Here is a 19,401-nt window from a genome sequence, read left to right as displayed (position 1 = left end):
GGACACGTGTTTCTAGCTGCCCCCTTGCAGTCATATGGACTCCTTAGGGAAGGCCAGTCTCTCCCAAAACAAAATAGGATTGCACAAGCTGGTTGCTCAAAACACACGGAGCCGGGATTGGAGAGTTCATCCCTCATAAGTCTCTACAAAGTCTCCGGGCTCCAGGACCCAAAGAGGGTTTTTCTAAACTCAGAGGAAACTGAAAATCCAGTTTCCTCCATATGACCTAAACCCCTTCGGAGCGCCTCAACCTGCCTGGGCAAGAACCCTGGGTGAGAAAAAGTCTGTGATAGAGTGTTGTAGTACTGTCACTACATATATATATATATATATATAACACTGACCCTGAAGGAGCTGCTGGTTTAATTTGGGCTTACCGTTACCTCACCTGCTTCCTGGCCTAAAAATGTTGAAACTGACACTGAATCCTCTTTTGGATTATTTATTTAGAAAAAAGACAAAGTCTCTTAATAAAGGGTAGAGGGTTAGGGGTGAGTTCAGGCACTTCAATTGCAGGGTGAAGGTATTAGAAGAATCCAGAGGATAAAACTGTTCCACAAACTGGATTCAACAAACCCCGGATAGACCTCTCTCACTAGGCCTAGCAGCCGGTGGGATGCTCAGTAAAGTCTTTGCCACAGACTTGTAAGTTACACTTGAGCGTTACTGAGGGATTGGGATGAATTTAAAGAACTGACATACAGAACCAGCTTCTCTCAGCCGACCCGGCGATACCAAAGGAGTGTAGATCCAGGTTGCATCCTTCAACTAAGCCTCCAGGCTCCTTCAGAGAAACCAGCCTTGCGCATGGTCTCCCCCCGAAAGAGTCCTCCCCTGGGGTTCTTCAGTTGAGGGGCCTCTCCCTTCAGATGAGATGGCACCGGACCATCCTTGGATCAGTAGGCTCCGAAGTTCGCTCAAACCTATCCCTTCAGTTGCGTCGCCTCGGGCCAGCCAGCCCCGAGACACAGAATGCATAGTTTCGCACCCCAGACCAGGAGGGCCACAGAGCTGGGTCAGGAGGACCACCAGTACCAAACAGACAGAAAATAATCCCCCCTAACATGGCATTGGTACCTTAAATACCACCCCCCAGAATGCACAACAGGAAAACACTCCCACTGGGCTGGATCCGAGGGAAATCAGTGGCATTCAATACACCCAGCTAGACTGCACTTCTAACCTTGCCGGCGGTGACAGCGACACCTGTGGCCAAGGAGAACCCAGTGCAACCCAGCTGGATTGGTACCGAAACCAGAAATTTAACAAATTAGTCCCAAAATCCAACTGTGGTTTCAGGAAATGTAACTTTGAAAAAAAACCTGCTCGTCAGGAGCCAGCGCTACATACAGTTATAATAGAAGATTACAGATTTGTATGCAGGGAACGAGCACACAGATGATCCGAGATGAATTTAAAATGTCTTTACATGAGATAAGAATTCTGTAGGATTATTATACCGCCTGATACATGCAGGATTATTCACTATCCTCTCTGTCTTCAGAGATTCCGGCTGCCAAGAATACACCTCACCGGGTGATACTGATCCTGGGGATCCTCCTAATGTTCATTTCCTGTGAGTATCTCTAATATATTACAATACTTTACCCAAATGAATTTTATATACTTTTTTTCATACACAGGATAATACGTCCCCTTCACAGACTCAGGCGGTATATATAAAAAAATACAAAAGGATCCATAGCGTAATACTGATTTTTAGTGATGGCCGAACGGTTCGCCCGGCGGTCGTTTCGCGGCGAATTTCCGACTTTCGCCGTCCGCGGGTTCGAACGCCTTTTTCCGTCGTTCGCCCCGGCGGACTTACGTGTTTAATGTATACAAGAACTTTAACCTTTCGTGACACGTTTATCATGTGTTACAGGACAACCAATTGAGACATGACAGCTCATGGACACTTGGACATTCCCCCTAACCTATAAATACACCCGATCCGGTGGCCATTTTACATTCTTTCTTCTGTCACTGTAGGGAAAGGATCCTGTGTGGAGTAGGGACAGAGAAAACGCTAGCTATTTGGTACACAAAAGTTCTTTTCAGGACTGGTATAGGTGTTAGGTCAGCAGCCTGAGTTTCTTTTGTCAGTTTAGATAAAGGGACAGAGCGCTGTATGCTGCTATTTTAGGGACAGCTCAGCCAGATTAGTCTTTCTTCATCATCATCATCATCATCATCATTAGCTGTTACTATCAGGTCCACAAAAGAGCTGTTCCAGCTAATCGTTCCAGCCTACTCTTTTTTGCCAATTTGTATAGGGACAGGCAGGAAGCAGTGTGTCAGGCAGTGAGGATAATTTTAAAGACTTGCTGTTACTATTAGTTCCACAAAGGTTCTTTTCAGGACTGGTATCAGTGGTACGGTAATAGGCTTGTACACGTATAATATTCTTTCTTCCAAATATAGAAAGAATATTATACTTGACTGCTGCCCTTCTGCTGCAGTCTGCTAATCATTCACAACTCACTTGTTCCACAAAGCTCTTTATCAGGACTGGTAACTTGGTCTGTCTAGGGTGCTACGGTACATAGGCTTGGGTGCGGTACAGTCTGCTGTTCTGTAAGGACCGCTATCGGTCCACAATACATAGGGTTGCCGTGCACTACTGCTGACCGCTGCCCTATACTGCAGCAGTCCTTCATTGGTATAGGGACTGACGTACAGTCTGCTAATCACTAACACACAACCTGCTTGGTCCACAAAAGTTCTTATAAGGACTGGTAACTTGGTATAGGGTGCTACGGTACATAGGCCTGAGTGCGTTACAGTCTGCTGTTCTGTAAGGACCGCTATCGGTCCACAATACATAGGGTTGCCGTGCACTACTGCTGACCGCTGCCCTATACTGCAGCAGTCCTTCAGCGGTATAGGGACTGACGCACAGTCTGCTAAACACTAACACACAACCTGCTTGGTCCACAAAAGTTTTTATAAGGACTGGTAACTTGGTATAGGGTGCTACGGTACATAGGCCTGAGTGCAGTACAGTCTGCTGTTCTGTAAGGACCGCTATCGGTCCACAATACATAGGGTTGCCGTGCACTACTGCTGACCGCTGCCCTATACTGCAGCAGTCCTTCATTGGTATAGGGACTGACGTACAGTCTGCTAATCACTAACACACAACCTGCTTGGTCCACAAAAGTTCTTATAAGGACTGGTAACTTGGTATAGGGTGCTACGGTACATAGGCCTGAGTGCGTTACAGTCTGCTGTTCTGTAAGGACCGCTATCGGTCCACAATACATAGGGTTGACGTGCACCACTGCTGACCGCTGCCCTATACTGCAGCAGTCCTTCAGCGGTATAGGGACTGACGTACAGTCTGCTAAACACTAATACACAACCTGCTTGGTCCACAAAAGTTCTTATAAGGACTGGTAACTTGGTATAGGGTGCTACGGTACATAGGCTTGAGTGCGGTACAGTCTGCTGTTCTGTAAGGACCGCTATCGGTCCACAATAGATAGGGTTGACGTGCACCACTGCTGACCGCTGCCCTATACTGCAGCAGTCCTTCAGCGGTATAGGGACTGACGCACAGTCTGCTAAACACTAACACACAACCTGCTTGGTCCACAAAAGTTTTTATAAGGACTGGTAACTTGGTATAGGGTGCTACGGTACATAGGCCTGAGTGCGTTACAGTCTGCTGTTCTGTAAGGACCGCTATCGGTCCACAATACATAGGGTTGCCGTGCACTACTGCTGACCGCTGCCCTATACTGCAGCAGTCCTTCATTGGTATAGGGACTGACGTACAGTCTGCTAATCACTAACACACAACCTGCTTGGTCCACAAAAGTTCTTATAAGGACTGGTAACTTGGTATAGGGTGCTACGGTACATAGGCCTGAGTGCGTTACAGTCTGCTGTTCTGTAAGGACCGCTATCGGTCCACAATACATAGGGTTGACGTGCACCACTGCTGACCGCTGCCCTATACTGCAGCAGTCCTTCAGCGGTATAGGGACTGACGTACAGTCTGCTAAACACTAATACACAACCTGCTTGGTCCACAAAAGTTCTTATAAGGACTGGTAACTTGGTATAGGGTGCTACGGTACATAGGCTTGAGTGCGGTACAGTCTGCTGTTCTGTAAGGACCGCTATCGGTCCACAATACATAGGGTTGCCGTGCACTACTGCTGACCGCTGCCCTATACTGCAGCAGTCCTTCATTGGTATAGGGACTGACGTACAGTCTGCTAATCACTAACACACAACCTGCTTGGTCCACAAAAGTTCTTATAAGGACTGGTAACTTGGTATAGGGTGCTACGGTACATAGGCCTGAGTGCGTTACAGTCTGCTGTTCTGTAAGGACCGCTATCGGTCCACAATACATAGGGTTGACGTGCACCACTGCTGACCGCTGCCCTATACTGCAGCAGTCCTTCAGCGGTATAGGGACTGACGTACAGTCTGCTAAACACTAATACACAACCTGCTTGGTCCACAAAAGTTCTTATAAGGACTGGTAACTTGGTATAGGGTGCTACGGTACATAGGCTTGAGTGCGGTACAGTCTGCTGTTCTGTAAGGACCGCTATCGGTCCACAATAGATAGGGTTGACGTGCACCACTGCTGACCGCTGCCCTATACTGCAGCAGTCCTTCAGCGGTATAGGGACTGACGCACAGTCTGCTAAACACTAACACACAACCTGCTTGGTCCACAAAAGTTTTTATAAGGACTGGTAACTTGGTATAGGGTGCTACGGTACATAGGCCTGAGTGCGTTACAGTCTGCTGTTCTGTAAGGACCGCTATCGGTCCACAATACATAGGGTTGCCGTGCACTACTGCTGACCGCTGCCCTATACTGCAGCAGTCCTTCATTGGTATAGGGACTGACGTACAGTCTGCTAATCACTAACACACAACCTGCTTGGTCCACAAAAGTTCTTATAAGGACTGGTAACTTGGTATAGGGTGCTACGGTACATAGGCCTGAGTGCGTTACAGTCTGCTGTTCTGTAAGGACCGCTATCGGTCCACAATACATAGGGTTGACGTGCACCACTGCTGACCGCTGCCCTATACTGCAGCAGTCCTTCAGCGGTATAGGGACTGACGTACAGTCTGCTAAACACTAATACACAACCTGCTTGGTCCACAAAAGTTCTTATAAGGACTGGTAACTTGGTATAGGGTGCTACGGTACATAGGCTTGAGTGCGGTACAGTCTGCTGTTCTGTAAGGACCGCTATCGGTCCACAATACATAGGGTTGCCGTGCACTACTGCTGACCGCTGCCCTATACTGCAGCAGTCCTTCATTGGTATAGGGACTGACGTACAGTCTGCTAATCACTAACACACAACCTGCTTGTTCCACAAAAGTTCTTATAAGGACTGGTAACTTGGTATAGGGTGCTACGGTACATAGGCTTGAGTGCGGTACAGTCTGCTGTTCTGTAAGGACCGCTATCGGTCCACAATAGATAGGGTTGACGTGCACCACTGCTGACCGCTGCCCTATACTGCAGCAGTCCTTCAGCGGTATAGGGACTGACGTACAGTCTGCTAAACACTAATACACAACCTGCTTGGTCCACAAAAGTTCTTATAAGGACTGGTAACTTGGTATAGGGTGCTACGGTACATAGGCTTGAGTGCGGTACAGTCTGCTGTTCTGTAAGGACCGCTATCGGTCCACAATAGATAGGGTTGACGTGCACCACTGCTGACCGCTGCCCTATACTGCAGCAGTCCTTCAGCGGTATAGGGACTGACGTACAGTCTGCTAAACACTAATACACAACCTGCTTGGTCCACAAAAGTTCTTATAAGGACTGGTAACTTGGTATAGGGTGCTACGGTACATAGGCTTGAGTGCGGTACAGTCTGCTGTTCTGTAAGGACCGCTATCGGTCCACAATACATAGGGTTGCCGTGCACTACTGCTGACCGCTGCCCTATACTGCAGCAGTCCTTCATTGGTATAGGGACTGACGTACAGTCTGCTAATCACTAACACACAACCTGCTTGTTCCACAAAAGTTCTTATAAGGACTGGTAACTTGGTATAGGGTGCTACGGTACATAGGCTTGAGTGCGGTACAGTCTGCTGTTCTGTAAGGACCGCTATCGGTCCACAATAGATAGGGTTGACGTGCACCACTGCTGACCGCTGCCCTATACTGCAGCAGTCCTTCAGCGGTATAGGGACTGACGTACAGTCTGCTAAACACTAATACACAACCTGCTTGGTCCACAAAAGTTCTTATAAGGACTGGTAACTTGGTATAGGGTGCTACGGTACATAGGCTTGAGTGCGGTACAGTCTGCTGTTCTGTAAGGACCGCTATCGGTCCACAATAGATAGGGTTGACGTGCACCACTGCTGACCGCTGCCCTATACTGCAGCAGTCCTTCAGCGGTATAGGGACTGACGTACAGTCTGCTAAACACTAATACACAACCTGCTTGGTCCACAAAAGTTCTTATAAGGACTGGTAACTTGGTATAGGGTGCTACGGTACATAGGCTTGAGTGCGGTACAGTCTGCTGTTCTGTAAGGACCGCTATAGGTCCACAATAGATAGGGTTGACGTGCACCACTGCTGACCGCTCACCTATACTGCAGCAGTCCTTCAGCGGTATAGGGACTAAGAGTTTTGTCACAGGGTCATTTAAAAAATGACATGCAGAGGAAGAGGCAGGCCCTTCCGCAGGGGTGGTAGGGGTAGGGCAGGAGCAACAGGCTTGAGCCAAAGTGGGAAGTTGCAGAAGGTGCGTTCAATTACTTTAAAGGATGCACCAGACTTGGTTGAGTGGCTCGCTCAGCCTTACTCTTCTGCACCCTCCTCATCCTCTCGATCTGCACCCTCTTCTTCACTCTCTGCTATGTGCACCCCCAAAGACACTACCACCAACAACACGACCACCACCACCACCACCACATACCTTCCGCTTGAGTCACTGGAATTATTTTCCGATCCATATCAAGAGGACATTTCTGATGCGCAGCCACTCTTGGTATTGGATCAGGAAGAGGAGGTAGCAACAAGCGCTACTCAGCAGTCTGACGCCAGTACCCAGATCAGCCCAAGGAGGAGGTTGGTCCCCGGTGTTGCTGCCTACTCTACTTATAGCGGTGGGGAAGGTGACGTTGATGATGACGTGTCTAGTGATGTCACGTGGGTGCCCACAAGAGAGGAAGAGGAGGGGAGTTCAGAGGGAGATATGGACCAGCAGATAGGGAGGAGAAGCAGCAATGACTTACATTGCACAGCAGGGACAAAGCAGACTGCAAATGTATCAGGAGCGAGTCATCGACCATGTACGGTCACATCTGGCGCTCCCAGGACACCGGCACATGGCTCCGCAGTGTGGGCTTTTTTTAACGTGTCCGCTGCTGACAATAGCGTTGCCATCTGCAATCTTTGCAGTCAACGCGTTAGTCGCGGTAAGCCCAATACTCACCTAGGGACGACCGCCTTAAGAAGGCACATGAGCAGCCATCACCGAGCCCAGTGGGAGCAACGGAACACACAAAGCCACACTGCAGGCTCTCACCGTCCAGCCTCGTCTTCTACTTCTCCTTCTCCTCTCTCCTCACAATTGTCCTCCACTCCACCTTCCATCACGCCAAGCTCACATTTTTCTGCAAAAAGGCAGGCTTCCGTGGGCCTAATGTTTGAGCGTAAAAAAATGATGACGCCGGATAACCCTCTTGCCCAACGGTTGGCGGCTGGCTTGTCAGAACTCATAGCCCGCCAACTACTGCCATATAAACTGGTGGACTCGGAGGCCTTTCGCAAATTTGTGGCCATTGGAACACCACAATGGAAGGTCCCAGGAAGGAAGTATTTCTCAGAGAAGGGCATCCCAGAGCTATATGGCCATGTTCAGCGGCAAGTGAATGTATCTCTGGCACACAGTGTCGGTGCCAAGATACATCTGACCACAGACACGTGGTCTAGCAAACACGGGCAGGGAAGGTATATCAGTTTTACTGCCCACTGGGTGAACCTTCTGACGGCCGTCAAGCATGTAACCCGTGGCACCCGTGTAGATTTGGTTTTACCGCCACGGATTGCATGCAGGCCTGACTCTTCTTCTCCTCCTCCTACTCCATCCTCCTCCCTCTCCTCCTCAGCTGCCTCCTCCTTTTCCGCTGCTAGCGTCTCTTCCACTGCACCGCCCAAGCTCCCCAGAACCTATTCCACATGCCAGGTGAGACGTTGCCATGCCGTGCTGCGTCTGTTGTGCCTGGAAGCAAAGAGCCACACTGGCCCGGCACTCCTTTCAGCTTTGCGTTCACAGGCAGATGAGTGGCTAACACCGCTCAATTTGACAGTTGGTAAAGTGGTGTGTGACAACGGTGCCAATCTGCTTAGCGCATTGAAACAGGGCAAAATCACGCACGTGCCGTGCATGGCACACGTCTTAAACTTGGTCGTGCAGCGATTCCTTGTCAAATACCCTGGGGTCCAGGACATCTTGCGGCAGGCAAGGAAAATCTCGGCCCATTTCAGAAGATCTTACACGGCCATGGCTCGCCTTGCTGACATTCAGCGGCGACACCATCTGCCGGTCAGACGTCTTATTTGCGATTGCCCGACGCGATGGAACTCAACCTTCTATATGCTTGATAGGCTGCTCCAGCAGAAACGTGCAGTTAACGTCTACCTGTATGAACTCTGCGAAAGAAACGGTTCTGGGGAGCTGGGTTTTTTTTCACCGCGCCAGTGGCTGCTCATGCGCGACACATGCAGACTTCTGCGGCCATTTGAGGAGATCACCAAACTGGTCAGTCGCAGCCATGGCGCCATCAGTGACATGGTACCTTATGCCTTCTTTCTGGAGCGTGCATTGCGTCGTGTCATTGATCAGGCTGTGGAGGAGCAGGAGCGGGAAGATGAGGAAGTCGCAATGCTGGATGAATTCCCAGGGGGGGCTACTCTATCTGAGACAAGTCAACAACAGGAGTCTGATGAGGAGTCAGAGGAGGATGGTGCCGGGGCGGATGAGCAGGAGCAAGAAGAGCATGCTTTAAACCTTTCTGGGATCCCTGTTGTGCGAGGATGGGGAGAGGAGAATGAAGAGGACGACATTATCCTGGATGATGAGCAGGAGCCAGGCCACCACACCGCTTCCACTTTAGTGCAAATGGGGGCCTTCATGCTCCAGTGTTTTAATAGGGACCCCCGTATAAAAAGCATGAGGGTCAAGGACCAGTACTGGGTGGCAACGTACTTAGACCCCCGGTACAAACACAAAATGGCGGAAATGTTACCGCCGTCGCAGAGGGCTGTCAGAATGCAGCACTTCCAGGCCTTGCTTCGAGAAATGCTGCATTCTGCTTTTGCGTGCGCTGGCAGAGGAGCAATTCCCACTCCCAGAGAAGGATTTGCGGGTACCAATCCAACAGCGCCTGCAAGAAGAGGCCGGTTTGAAGATGTGTTGGTGACTTCGGATATGAGGTCATTCTTTCAGCCGACCCATCGACAGGTGTCATCCGGATCCAGCATCAGGGAACGCCTAGACCGTCAGGTGTCCGACTACATTGGGTTAACGGCCGATGTGGACGCTCTGAGGAGTGATGAACCCCTAGACTACTGGGTGGGCAGGCTTGACCTCTGGCCAGAGCTTGCCCAATTTGCAATCGAACTGTTGGCTTGCCCCTCATCCAGTGTCCTGTCCGAAAGGACGTTCAGCGCAGCAGGGGGGATTGTGACCGATAAGCGTACTCGCCTAGCTCACCACAGTGTTAACTACCTCACATTTCTAAAAATGAATGAGGCATGGATCTCGGAGGAATTCAACACATGTGATCAGTAGACCATGTATATGTCTATAAACAATTTTTGGAATCAAGCACACAGACCTTCTTAATTCATTTGGCTCACTTCCCTGACCCAAAAAAGCACACCGTACTATATGCCCCTACCCTCCTCTTTGAAGAGGTTGAGCGGTGTCATATTTCTACTGGGGCTGCTTATTATGAGGGGTTCCCACCATCCCTGTGCTGTGCTGACTTCCTCCTGGGTGTTCTTATTATGAGGGGCTCCCACCATCCCTGTGCTGTGCTGACTTCCTCCTGGGGGTTCTTATTATGAGGGGATCACACCATCCCTGTGCTGTGCTGACTTCCTCCTGGGGCTGCTTACGGTGCTGCTGTCAGCGCTGTATGTCACGGAGCTGCTGTCAGCGCTGTATGTCACGGAGCTGCTGTCAGCGCTGTATGTCACGGAGCTGCTGTCAGCGCTGTATGTCACGGAGCTGCTGTCAGCGCTGTATGTCACGGAGCTGCTGTCAGCGCTGTATGTCACGGAGCTGCTGTCAGCGCTGTATGTCACGGAGCTGCTGTCAGCGCTGTATGTCACGGAGCTGCTGTCAGCGCTGTATGTCACGGAGCTGCTGTCAGCGCTGTATGTCACGGAGCTGCTGTCAGCGCTGTATGTCACGGAGCTGCTGTCAGCGCTGTATGTCACGGAGCTGCTGTCAGCGCTGTATGTCACGGAGCTGCTGTCAGCGCTGTATGTCACGGAGCTGCTGTCAGCGCTGTATGTCACGGAGCTGCTGTCAGCGCTGTATGTCACGGAGCTGCTGTCAGCGCTGTATGTCACGGAGCTGCTGTCAGCGCTGTATGTCACGGAGCTGCTGTCAGCGCTGTATGTCACGGAGCTGCTGTCAGCGCTGTATGTCACGGAGCTGCTGTCAGCGCTGTATGTCACGGAGCTGCTGTCAGCGCTGTATGTCACGGAGCTGCTGTCAGCGCTGTATGTCACGGAGCTGCTGTCAGCGCTGTATGTCACGGAGCTGCTGTCAGCGCTGTATGTCACGGAGCTGCTGTCAGCGCTGTATGTCACGGAGCTGCTGTCAGCGCTGTATGTCACGGTGCTGCTGTCAGCGCTGTATGTCACGGAGCTGCTGTCAGCGCTGTATGTCACGGAGCTGCTGTCAGTGCTGTATGTCACGGAGCTGCTGTCAGCGCTGTATGTCACGGAGCTGCTGTCAGCGCTGTATGTCACGGAGCTGCTGTCAGCGCTGTATGTCACGGTGCTGCTGTCAGCGCTGTATGTCACGGAGCTGCTGTCAGCGCTGTATGTCACGGAGCTGCTGTCAGCGCTGTATGTCACGGAGCTGCTGTCAGCGCTGTATGTCACGGAGCTGCTGTCAGCGCTGTATGTCACGGAGCTGCTGTCAGCGCTGTATGTCACGGTGCTGATGTCAGTGCTCTGTATTACGGTGCTGCTGTCAGTGCTCTGTATCTCCTGCACCCTCTTGTTTGCCTACCCTGGTCCCTGACCTTCCCTCTCCTCCATTGCCTTCATTAGCTCCATAGTCCTGAATTGTCAGAACAATTTCCCAAATAAAAAAAAAATGCTTGTAGTTATCGATCCCAAATTCACCTCATACATGTATTATGCTATTGTCCAGGTGGTGGGACTACGTGCTACCCCCTAATAATTACCCCGTGGCCGCAAATTCGACCTAAAGGTTTGCGAAATTCGCCTCCCATTGAAGTCAATGGAGCCCGCGGCGAACGGTCGTTTTCGCGAACGTTTGTGTCCGTTCGCGTTTCGCGTTCGCGAAACGTCCCGTCGGAAGTTCGTCCATCACTACTGATTTTAATAAGCATACGCTTCCTGAGGACGTTAACAACCTTATCTTACCTTAGGAAGGAGGCAGATCAGGCAGACATGGATCCGGGATGAACCTCCTCTCCCCGGGTCCATTGCTTCTCCTTCAGGCCGGACAGGAAATTAGTCCCGACTGAGACCTGATTGGCCAGAGAGTTCTAAGATTCCCTGACCAATCATGTCTCAGGAACTGTTTCCTGATTGGTTGGTATCTATTCTAGGGTGGGAAAGTCAATGTTATACTGTGAAACAAGTGATTTTTTTATTGCCTCTACATTGTGGATTCTGTAAATAGGTCGGGTGTGGCTCTCATGCGCTGTACTTTTAAATTTTTTTATGAATGCATTTGTATAATTTTATTAGCGGTTAACTGTATATTATCAGGCACCTATGAAGTTTTGTGTAATGTTCTGTGGGTGTATTGGGGTTTAGATCCGCAGTAATCTGAGATGAGCCACCATTGCTATCATTACAGGTTCTCATTCCAGTGAAGTTCAGAGCATTCGGAGAACTGTGAGGAACCTGGAGAAAGTCCAGACAGCGATCAGTAAGATTATCTTATTCCAATCACTGGAACACTTACCCATCAAACCACCTTTCCCCACAGTGTACAAACGGGATGTAGATATCACAAAGCCTCTCTCTGTCTGTTTGTAGAACGATGTATCCAGATATCAAACACATTAGGTGAATTTTAATAACAAAAAAACTGACATTACAGGTCCATGACATGATGGGTCCTCTTCTCTCCTCTGCAGTGGGTGGTTCGTGAATCCTGACATCATGGCTCTGTGACATTACAGGTCCTCTTCTGTCATCAGAAGTTAGTGGGTCCTGACATCATGGGTCTATGACATTACAGTTCCTTCCTCTTCTGTAATCAGCATTGGAGGGGGGTCTTGACCTCATGAGTCTTCTTCTGTCCTCAGCAGTGGGTGGATCCTGATGTGATGGATCTGTGACATGATGGGTCCTTTTCTGCCTTAAACAGTAGGTGGGGGCTGACCTTCTGGGTTCTCTTCTGTCATCAGAAGTGGGTCCTGACATCATGGTTCCTATTCTGTCCTCAGCAGTGGGTGGGATCATTACATGGTGGGTCCTCTTCTGTCCTTAGCAGTGGCTGGGCCCTGACCTCATGTGTTCTCTTTTGTCCTTAGCAGTGGGTGAGTCCTAACCTCATGGTTTCTCTTCTATCCTCCGCAGAGAGTAGGCTCTGATCTTATGGCTCCTCTTTTGTCCTCAGCAGAAAGTGGGTTCTAAGCTCATGGTTCCTCTTCATTCCTCAGCAGTGGGTGGTTCCTGAACTCATGGGTTCTCTTCTGTCCTCAGAAGTAGGTGGGTCCTGATGTCACATACCCATGACATGATGGATCCAATTCAATCCTCAGCAGTGGGTGGGACCTGACGTCATGGTTCCTCTTCTGTCCTCAGCAGAGGGTAGGTTCTAACATTTTGGTTCCTCTTCTGTCCTCAGCAGAGGGTAGGTTCTAACCTCTTGGTTCCTCTTCTGTCCTCAGCAGAGGGTGGGTTCTGACCTCATGGTTCCTAGTCTGTCCTCATCACTGGGTGAATCTTGAATGCTGCAGAGAGCAGACCTTACAATGACAAGGTGTTGCCCTCAGCAGCATGCTCCCGTGAACCCATGGATGGCATACCCACGAAGGGGTAGGACTTTGACACCCTTAGTTCACAGGAAGTGGGTTAAGCGACACTGGACATCATTCAATCTGGAAAACTGTTAAACTATAATTATTACTGCAAGGGAAATATCCAGAGATAAATGCAAAAAACTAATGCGCTCCACCTGGCTATTAATAAATGTGTAGAAAAATGTCTGAAAAAAATGTGTAAACCTAAAAATATATCAGAATACGTGTAAATGTGTGGAAGCCGCCAGCAAAAAAATAGTGATTTCTACACCAAAAGAATAATGTATAAAATGAACAAAATTGCGGCGCTACCTGAAAAAAAACTACTATAATAAAAAAATGAAACACATATAGTGCAACGGTGAATCCACCTCACTAAAGTGATAAATGTGCAATGTTAAGCCGTGAATAATGTTGCATCCGATGAAATAATAAATGTGCATAAATACTCAAAACATCATGCGTGAAATAATAACAGAATACTAAGTATAAAAGTTGCTGAATAAATACTCATAAATGAACAATACAAAAATAAATGAATAGTGCTTCTCTAATAAAGTCCATGCAGCTAATCAGTGAGCATATATCACAGTCCATGCAAAAAATATATATAGTGATCTCCAAATCCGTGACTGTCCACCGACCAACTTCAGTGCCCAACTTCAGTACCACACTTCAGTGCACCACCAGTTTCCCCCAGCCTCTCACCTCAAAAATCTAGTATACAGGCACTGTAAATAACCAGATGTTCACTCGTCCTTAGCAGTCCAGCTTCAATGGTATACCACTGTGCATATATGATTAGTCTTTCCCCAGTATCTTCAAATAGGTGCAATTAACGTTGGTGGTACATAGAGCATAGAGGAAAGACAAGGGGAGGCTCTCATGGGTAGTAATCAATAACAGCGATTTAATAGATAAAATATCCACTTACATTAAAGCAAATGACAGCAAACTTCGTAACACAAAACGAACTTCCGGTCTCGGCCGCGACCGGAAGTGATGAGTGCAACACCAAAGCTCCTTCCCTGACGCGTTGCGTCACGACCTCGTGACTTTTTCAAAGGGTGAAGGGAGAATGGTGTTGACGGAGCATATATGCGGTCAGCGCCGTCGTCATGGCAACCACGGCGGCGCCTCCGCATATGTAAAACGAATCAAATCTTCAATACCATTTATTTTTACTAATAGCTGCCATACTTAGAATAAAAACATATTCTTATCTCAAGACATAAGGACAATATATAAAAATTCCTAAAAAATAAACAGTCATAAATACTAATATATATATATATATAGAGCGACATCTAGTGGTTATAATTCAAATCTGCTCTTCTGATAATCTAAACCTGTTATATATATAAAAATATATAAAAAATGTATATATATATATATATATATATATATATATATATATATATATATATATATATATATATATATATATATATATATATAAAATTCTATAAAAAATATGGTGTATCACTTTTTAATCGATATCGCAAAAATAGAGACCAAATCATATAAAATGAAAAATGAAATAGAATAAAAGGAGTAAAAATACAAAAAATATATGTATAAAAATATATGTATATAAAAAATAGTAAAAAATAATAAAAATATTGTCTCCCCAAATTATTACTACCATCAATTATTAAAAGAGTACCGTCTCAATCTATCAGTAGATATAGAGAATAATAGAATATAATATTATGCATCCTTAGATATTAAATAATGAAAATCATAAAAAACATATTTTAAAATGTATAAGGTGCAATTATATCTCATCAAATACTAAAAAGAGGGCATATTAAAAATTGGAGATAAAACAATTGAGATCAAATTCTACATTGTGACCTAAAGGTGTCAAAGTACGGAGTTCGTGTATCCACCGAGATTCGGCCTGACTAATTTTGATCACCTTGTTATCGCCCCTCTAGTGTGGTTTGTACTTCTGGATACCACAGATAATTAGTGATGAAGGATCTTTTTTATGGAATTTTGCATAATGTCTAGACAAACTATGTTTGTCAAAACCTTTTTTAATGTTCTGTACATGTTCTCTAAGTCTTTTCCATAACTGTCTTTTTGTCCTACCCACATATTGAATGTGGCATGGGCATTCCAAGAGATAAACTACCCCTTCACTATAGCAGGTAATTAAATCATCTATCATATATTCTTTCTGAGTTACTGTGGATACAAACGACTTCTTTTTGTTTTTTTCATTTACATGTCTACACGCGTAGCACCTTTTGCACGGGAAAAAACCTTTTCCTTCAAAAAAAGAAAAAGGCTTTTTGGGAGGATCCAGGACATTCTTGGCCAGATTATCTCTCAAAGTGGGAGCTCTCCTATACACAAACTTTGGTATTTCTGGTAAAATATTTCCAAGATGTCGATCCATTTTAATAATCTCCCAATGTTTTCTTATGATTTTCTCTATCTGTTTGTGCTGAATGTTATAATCCATAATGATGGATACCATATCTTGTTTTTCTGAATTAATGATATTATCCTGTATTAATTTCTCTCTATCTAGTAGTGCCACGCTTCTTATTTGATCCTCAATAAAATCCGTATGGTACCCCTTTTGGATAAATCTATCACCAATCAGTTTAGCTTGCTCAAGAAACATTGATTCATTAGAACAGTTACGTCTTAATCTAATCAATTGCCCTCTAGGTATATTATCAAGCCATCTATGATGATGGCAACTGTCCAGGGGTAGGTAACTGACCTGACCAAAAATATGCCCAAACAAGTTACATTGTATAAAAGATACATTGATGACCTTATTTTAATCTGGTCAGGTGATAAAGAAAGTCTAAATGACTTCTGTTTTTATCTTAATACGAACGATAAAAATATTAAATTGGTATGGAAGATTAACGAAGAAAAAATAACCTTTTTATATTTAGTGATTGAGAAGAAAGAAAACTCACTGAATACTTTTACCCATTTTAAAACAGTAGACAGAAACAGTTACCTACCCCTGGACAGTTGCCATCATCATAGATGGCTTGATAATATACCTAGAGGGCAATTGATTAGATTAAGACGTAACTGTTCTAATGAATCAATGTTTCTTGAGCAAGCTAAACTGATTGGTGATAGATTTATCCAAAAGGGGTACCATACGGATTTTATTGAGGATCAAATAAGAAGTGTGGCACTAATAGATAGAGAGAAATTAATACAGGATAAGATTACGAATGCAGAAAAACAAGATATGGTATCCATTATTATGGATTATAATATTCAGCACAAACAGATAGAGAAAATCATAAGAAAACATTGGGAGATTATTAAAATGGATGGACATCTTGGAAATATTTTACCAGAAATACCAAAGTTTGTGTATAGGAGAGCTCCCACTTTGAGAGATAATCTGGCCAAGAATGTCCTGGATCCTCCCAAAAAGCCTTTTTCTTTTTTTGAAGGAAAAGGTTTTTTCCCGTGCAAAAGGTGCTACGCGTGTAGACATGTAAATGAAAAAACCAAAAAGAAGTCGTTTGTATCCACAGTAACTCAGAAAGAATATATGATAGATGATTTAATTACCTGCTATAGTGAAGGGGTAGTTTATCTCTTGGAATGCCCATGCCACATTCAATATGTGGGTAGGACAAAAAGACAGTTATGGAAAAGACTTAGAGAACATGTACAGAACATTAAAAAAGGTTTCGACAAACATAGTTTGTCTAGACATTATGCAAAATTCCATAAAAAAGATCCTTCATCACTAATTATCTGTGGTATCCAGAAGTACAAACCACACTGGAGGGGCGATAACAAGGTGATCAAAATTAGTCAGGCCGAATCTCGGTGGATACACGAACTCCGTACTTTGACACCTTTAGGTCACAATGTAGAATTTGACCTCAATTGTTTTATCTCCAATTTTTAATAAGCCTTCTTTTTAGTATTTGATGAGATATAATTGCACCTTATACAATTTAAAATATGTTTTTTATGATTTTCATTATTTAATATCTAAGGATGCATAATATTATATTCTATTATTCTCTATACCTACTGATAGATTGAGACGGTACTCTTTTAATAATTGATGGTAGTAATAATTTGGGGAGACAATATTTTTATTATTTTTTACTATTTTTTATATACATATATTTTTATACATATATTTTTTGTATTTTTACTCCTTTTATTCTATTTCATTTTTCATTTTATATGATTTGGTCTCTATTTTTTCGATATCGATTAAAAAGTGATACACCATATTTTTTATAGAATTTTATATATATATATATACATTTTTTATATATTTTTATATATATAACAGGTTTAGATTATCAGAAGAGCAGATTTGAATTATAACCACTAGATGTCGCTCTATATATATATATATTAGTATTTATGACTGTTTATTTTTTAGGAATTTTTATATATTGTCCTTATGTCTTGAGATAAGAATATGTTTTTATTCTAAGTATGGCAGCTATTAGTAAAAATAAATGGTATTGAAGATTTGATTCGTTTTACATATGCGGAGGCGCCGCCGTGGTTGCCATGACGACGGCGCTGACCGCATATATGCTCCGTCAACACCATTCTCCCTTCACCCTTTGAAAAAGTCACGAGGTCGTGACGCAACGCGTCAGGGAAGGAGCTTTGGTGTTGCACTCATCACTTCCGGTCGCGGCCGAGACCGGAAGTTCGTTTTGTGTTACGAAGTTTGCTGTCATTTGCTTTAATGTAAGTGGATATTTTATCTATTAAATCGCTGTTATTGATTACTACCCATGAGAGCCTCCCCTTGTCTTTCCTCTATGCTCTATGTACCACCAACGTTAATTGCACCTATTTGAAGATACTGGGGAAAGACTAATCATATATGCACAGTGGTATACCATTGAAGCTGGACTGCTAAGGACGAGTGAACATCTGGTTATTTACAGTGCCTGTATACTAGATTTTTGAGGTGAGAGGCTGGGGGAAACTGGTGGTGCACTGAAGTGGGGCACTGAAGTTGGGCACTGAAGTTGGTCGGTGGACAGTCACGGATTTGGAGATCACTATATATATTTTTTACATGGACTGTGATATATGCTCACTGATTAGCTGCATGGACTTTATTAGAGAAGCACTATTCATTTATTTTTGTATTGTTCATTTATGAGTATTTATTCAGCAACTTTTATACTTAGTATTCTGTTATTATTTCACGCATAATGTTTTGAGTATTTATGCACATTTATTATTTCATCGGATGCAACATTATTCACGGCTTAACATTGCACATTTATCACTTTAGTGAGGTGGATTCACCGTTGCACTATATGTGTTTCATTTTTTTATTATAGTCGTTTTTTTCAGGTAGCGCCGCAATTTTGTTCATTTTATAAAATATCCAGAGATGCTTTTTTATTTTATTTTATTTTTGATATTAAACTAGAGTTGGGCTTGAAGCAGACCTTTTATCAAATAGGATTTCTACTGCCTGGTCCTCCATGTTCCATAAATGGTAACAGTCCTGAAACATTGTATTACGTATAGAAACCGCTTCTTCAGAATCATGATATGGTCACATGACTAAATGCCTAGGATCAAAGTTCAAACTGGAGGATTTTTCTCTTTAGCAGAAACCATGTGAACCCAAAAGAGATGGGTAATGTAGTGGGTGCATCTTAAACGAATGTATGTAGAGTAAGAGAGGCATATAATGATAAACCTGATCATACTAATTGATGTTGGTTTTCCTCTCTTTCTCAGATTTCGACGAGAATCCTAATTTACCATATGAAGTCATGGGTAATTATTTCATGCTCAATGTACTGTATATTAGAATGAATAGATAGATACAATTTATTGTTATTATATAGGATTTATATAGCCAGCAGCAATAGAAAAATCACAAGCTTTGATATAATCAGTAAGGATGAGCCGAACATCCTCCAGGTTCGATTCACACCAGAATTTGCTAACAGGCAACAAATTCGGACGAACACCATTAAAGTCTATAGGACACGCACATGAAAAAACAAAAGTGCTCATTTTAAAGTCTTATATGCAAGTTATTGTCATAAATAGTGTTTGGGGACCTGGGTCCTGCACCAGGGGACATGTATAAATTTTTTTTGGAAGCAGTGAGTTTAATAATGCTTAAAGTGA

The 19,401-nt window shown here is 44.8% G+C and overlaps 1 protein-coding gene across 1 annotated transcript in view; it reads left to right on the top strand.

Moving 5' to 3' along the window:
- Nucleotides 1-19,401, top strand: part of LOC143962007 (asialoglycoprotein receptor 2-like) — a 59,798-nt gene that overhangs the window by 10,522 nt on the left and 29,875 nt on the right. Inside the window, exons 3-5 of the mRNA XM_077471350.1 lie at nucleotides 1,505-1,576; nucleotides 12,090-12,161; nucleotides 19,003-19,041. Coding sequence (XP_077327476.1) covers nucleotides 1,505-1,576; nucleotides 12,090-12,161; nucleotides 19,003-19,041 — 183 coding nt within the window. The remainder of the gene's footprint in view (nucleotides 1-1,504; nucleotides 1,577-12,089; nucleotides 12,162-19,002; nucleotides 19,042-19,401) is intronic.

This window comes from Lithobates pipiens, unplaced genomic scaffold (genome assembly GCF_037356315.1).
Source record: "Lithobates pipiens isolate NorthernLeopardFrog02 unplaced genomic scaffold, aLitPip1_a1.2 Scaffold_8, whole genome shotgun sequence".
Lineage (NCBI taxonomy): Eukaryota > Metazoa > Chordata > Amphibia > Anura > Ranidae > Lithobates > Lithobates pipiens.
Note: the sequence above shows the minus strand (reverse complement) of the source record. Positions and strands in the feature narration are given on the sequence as shown.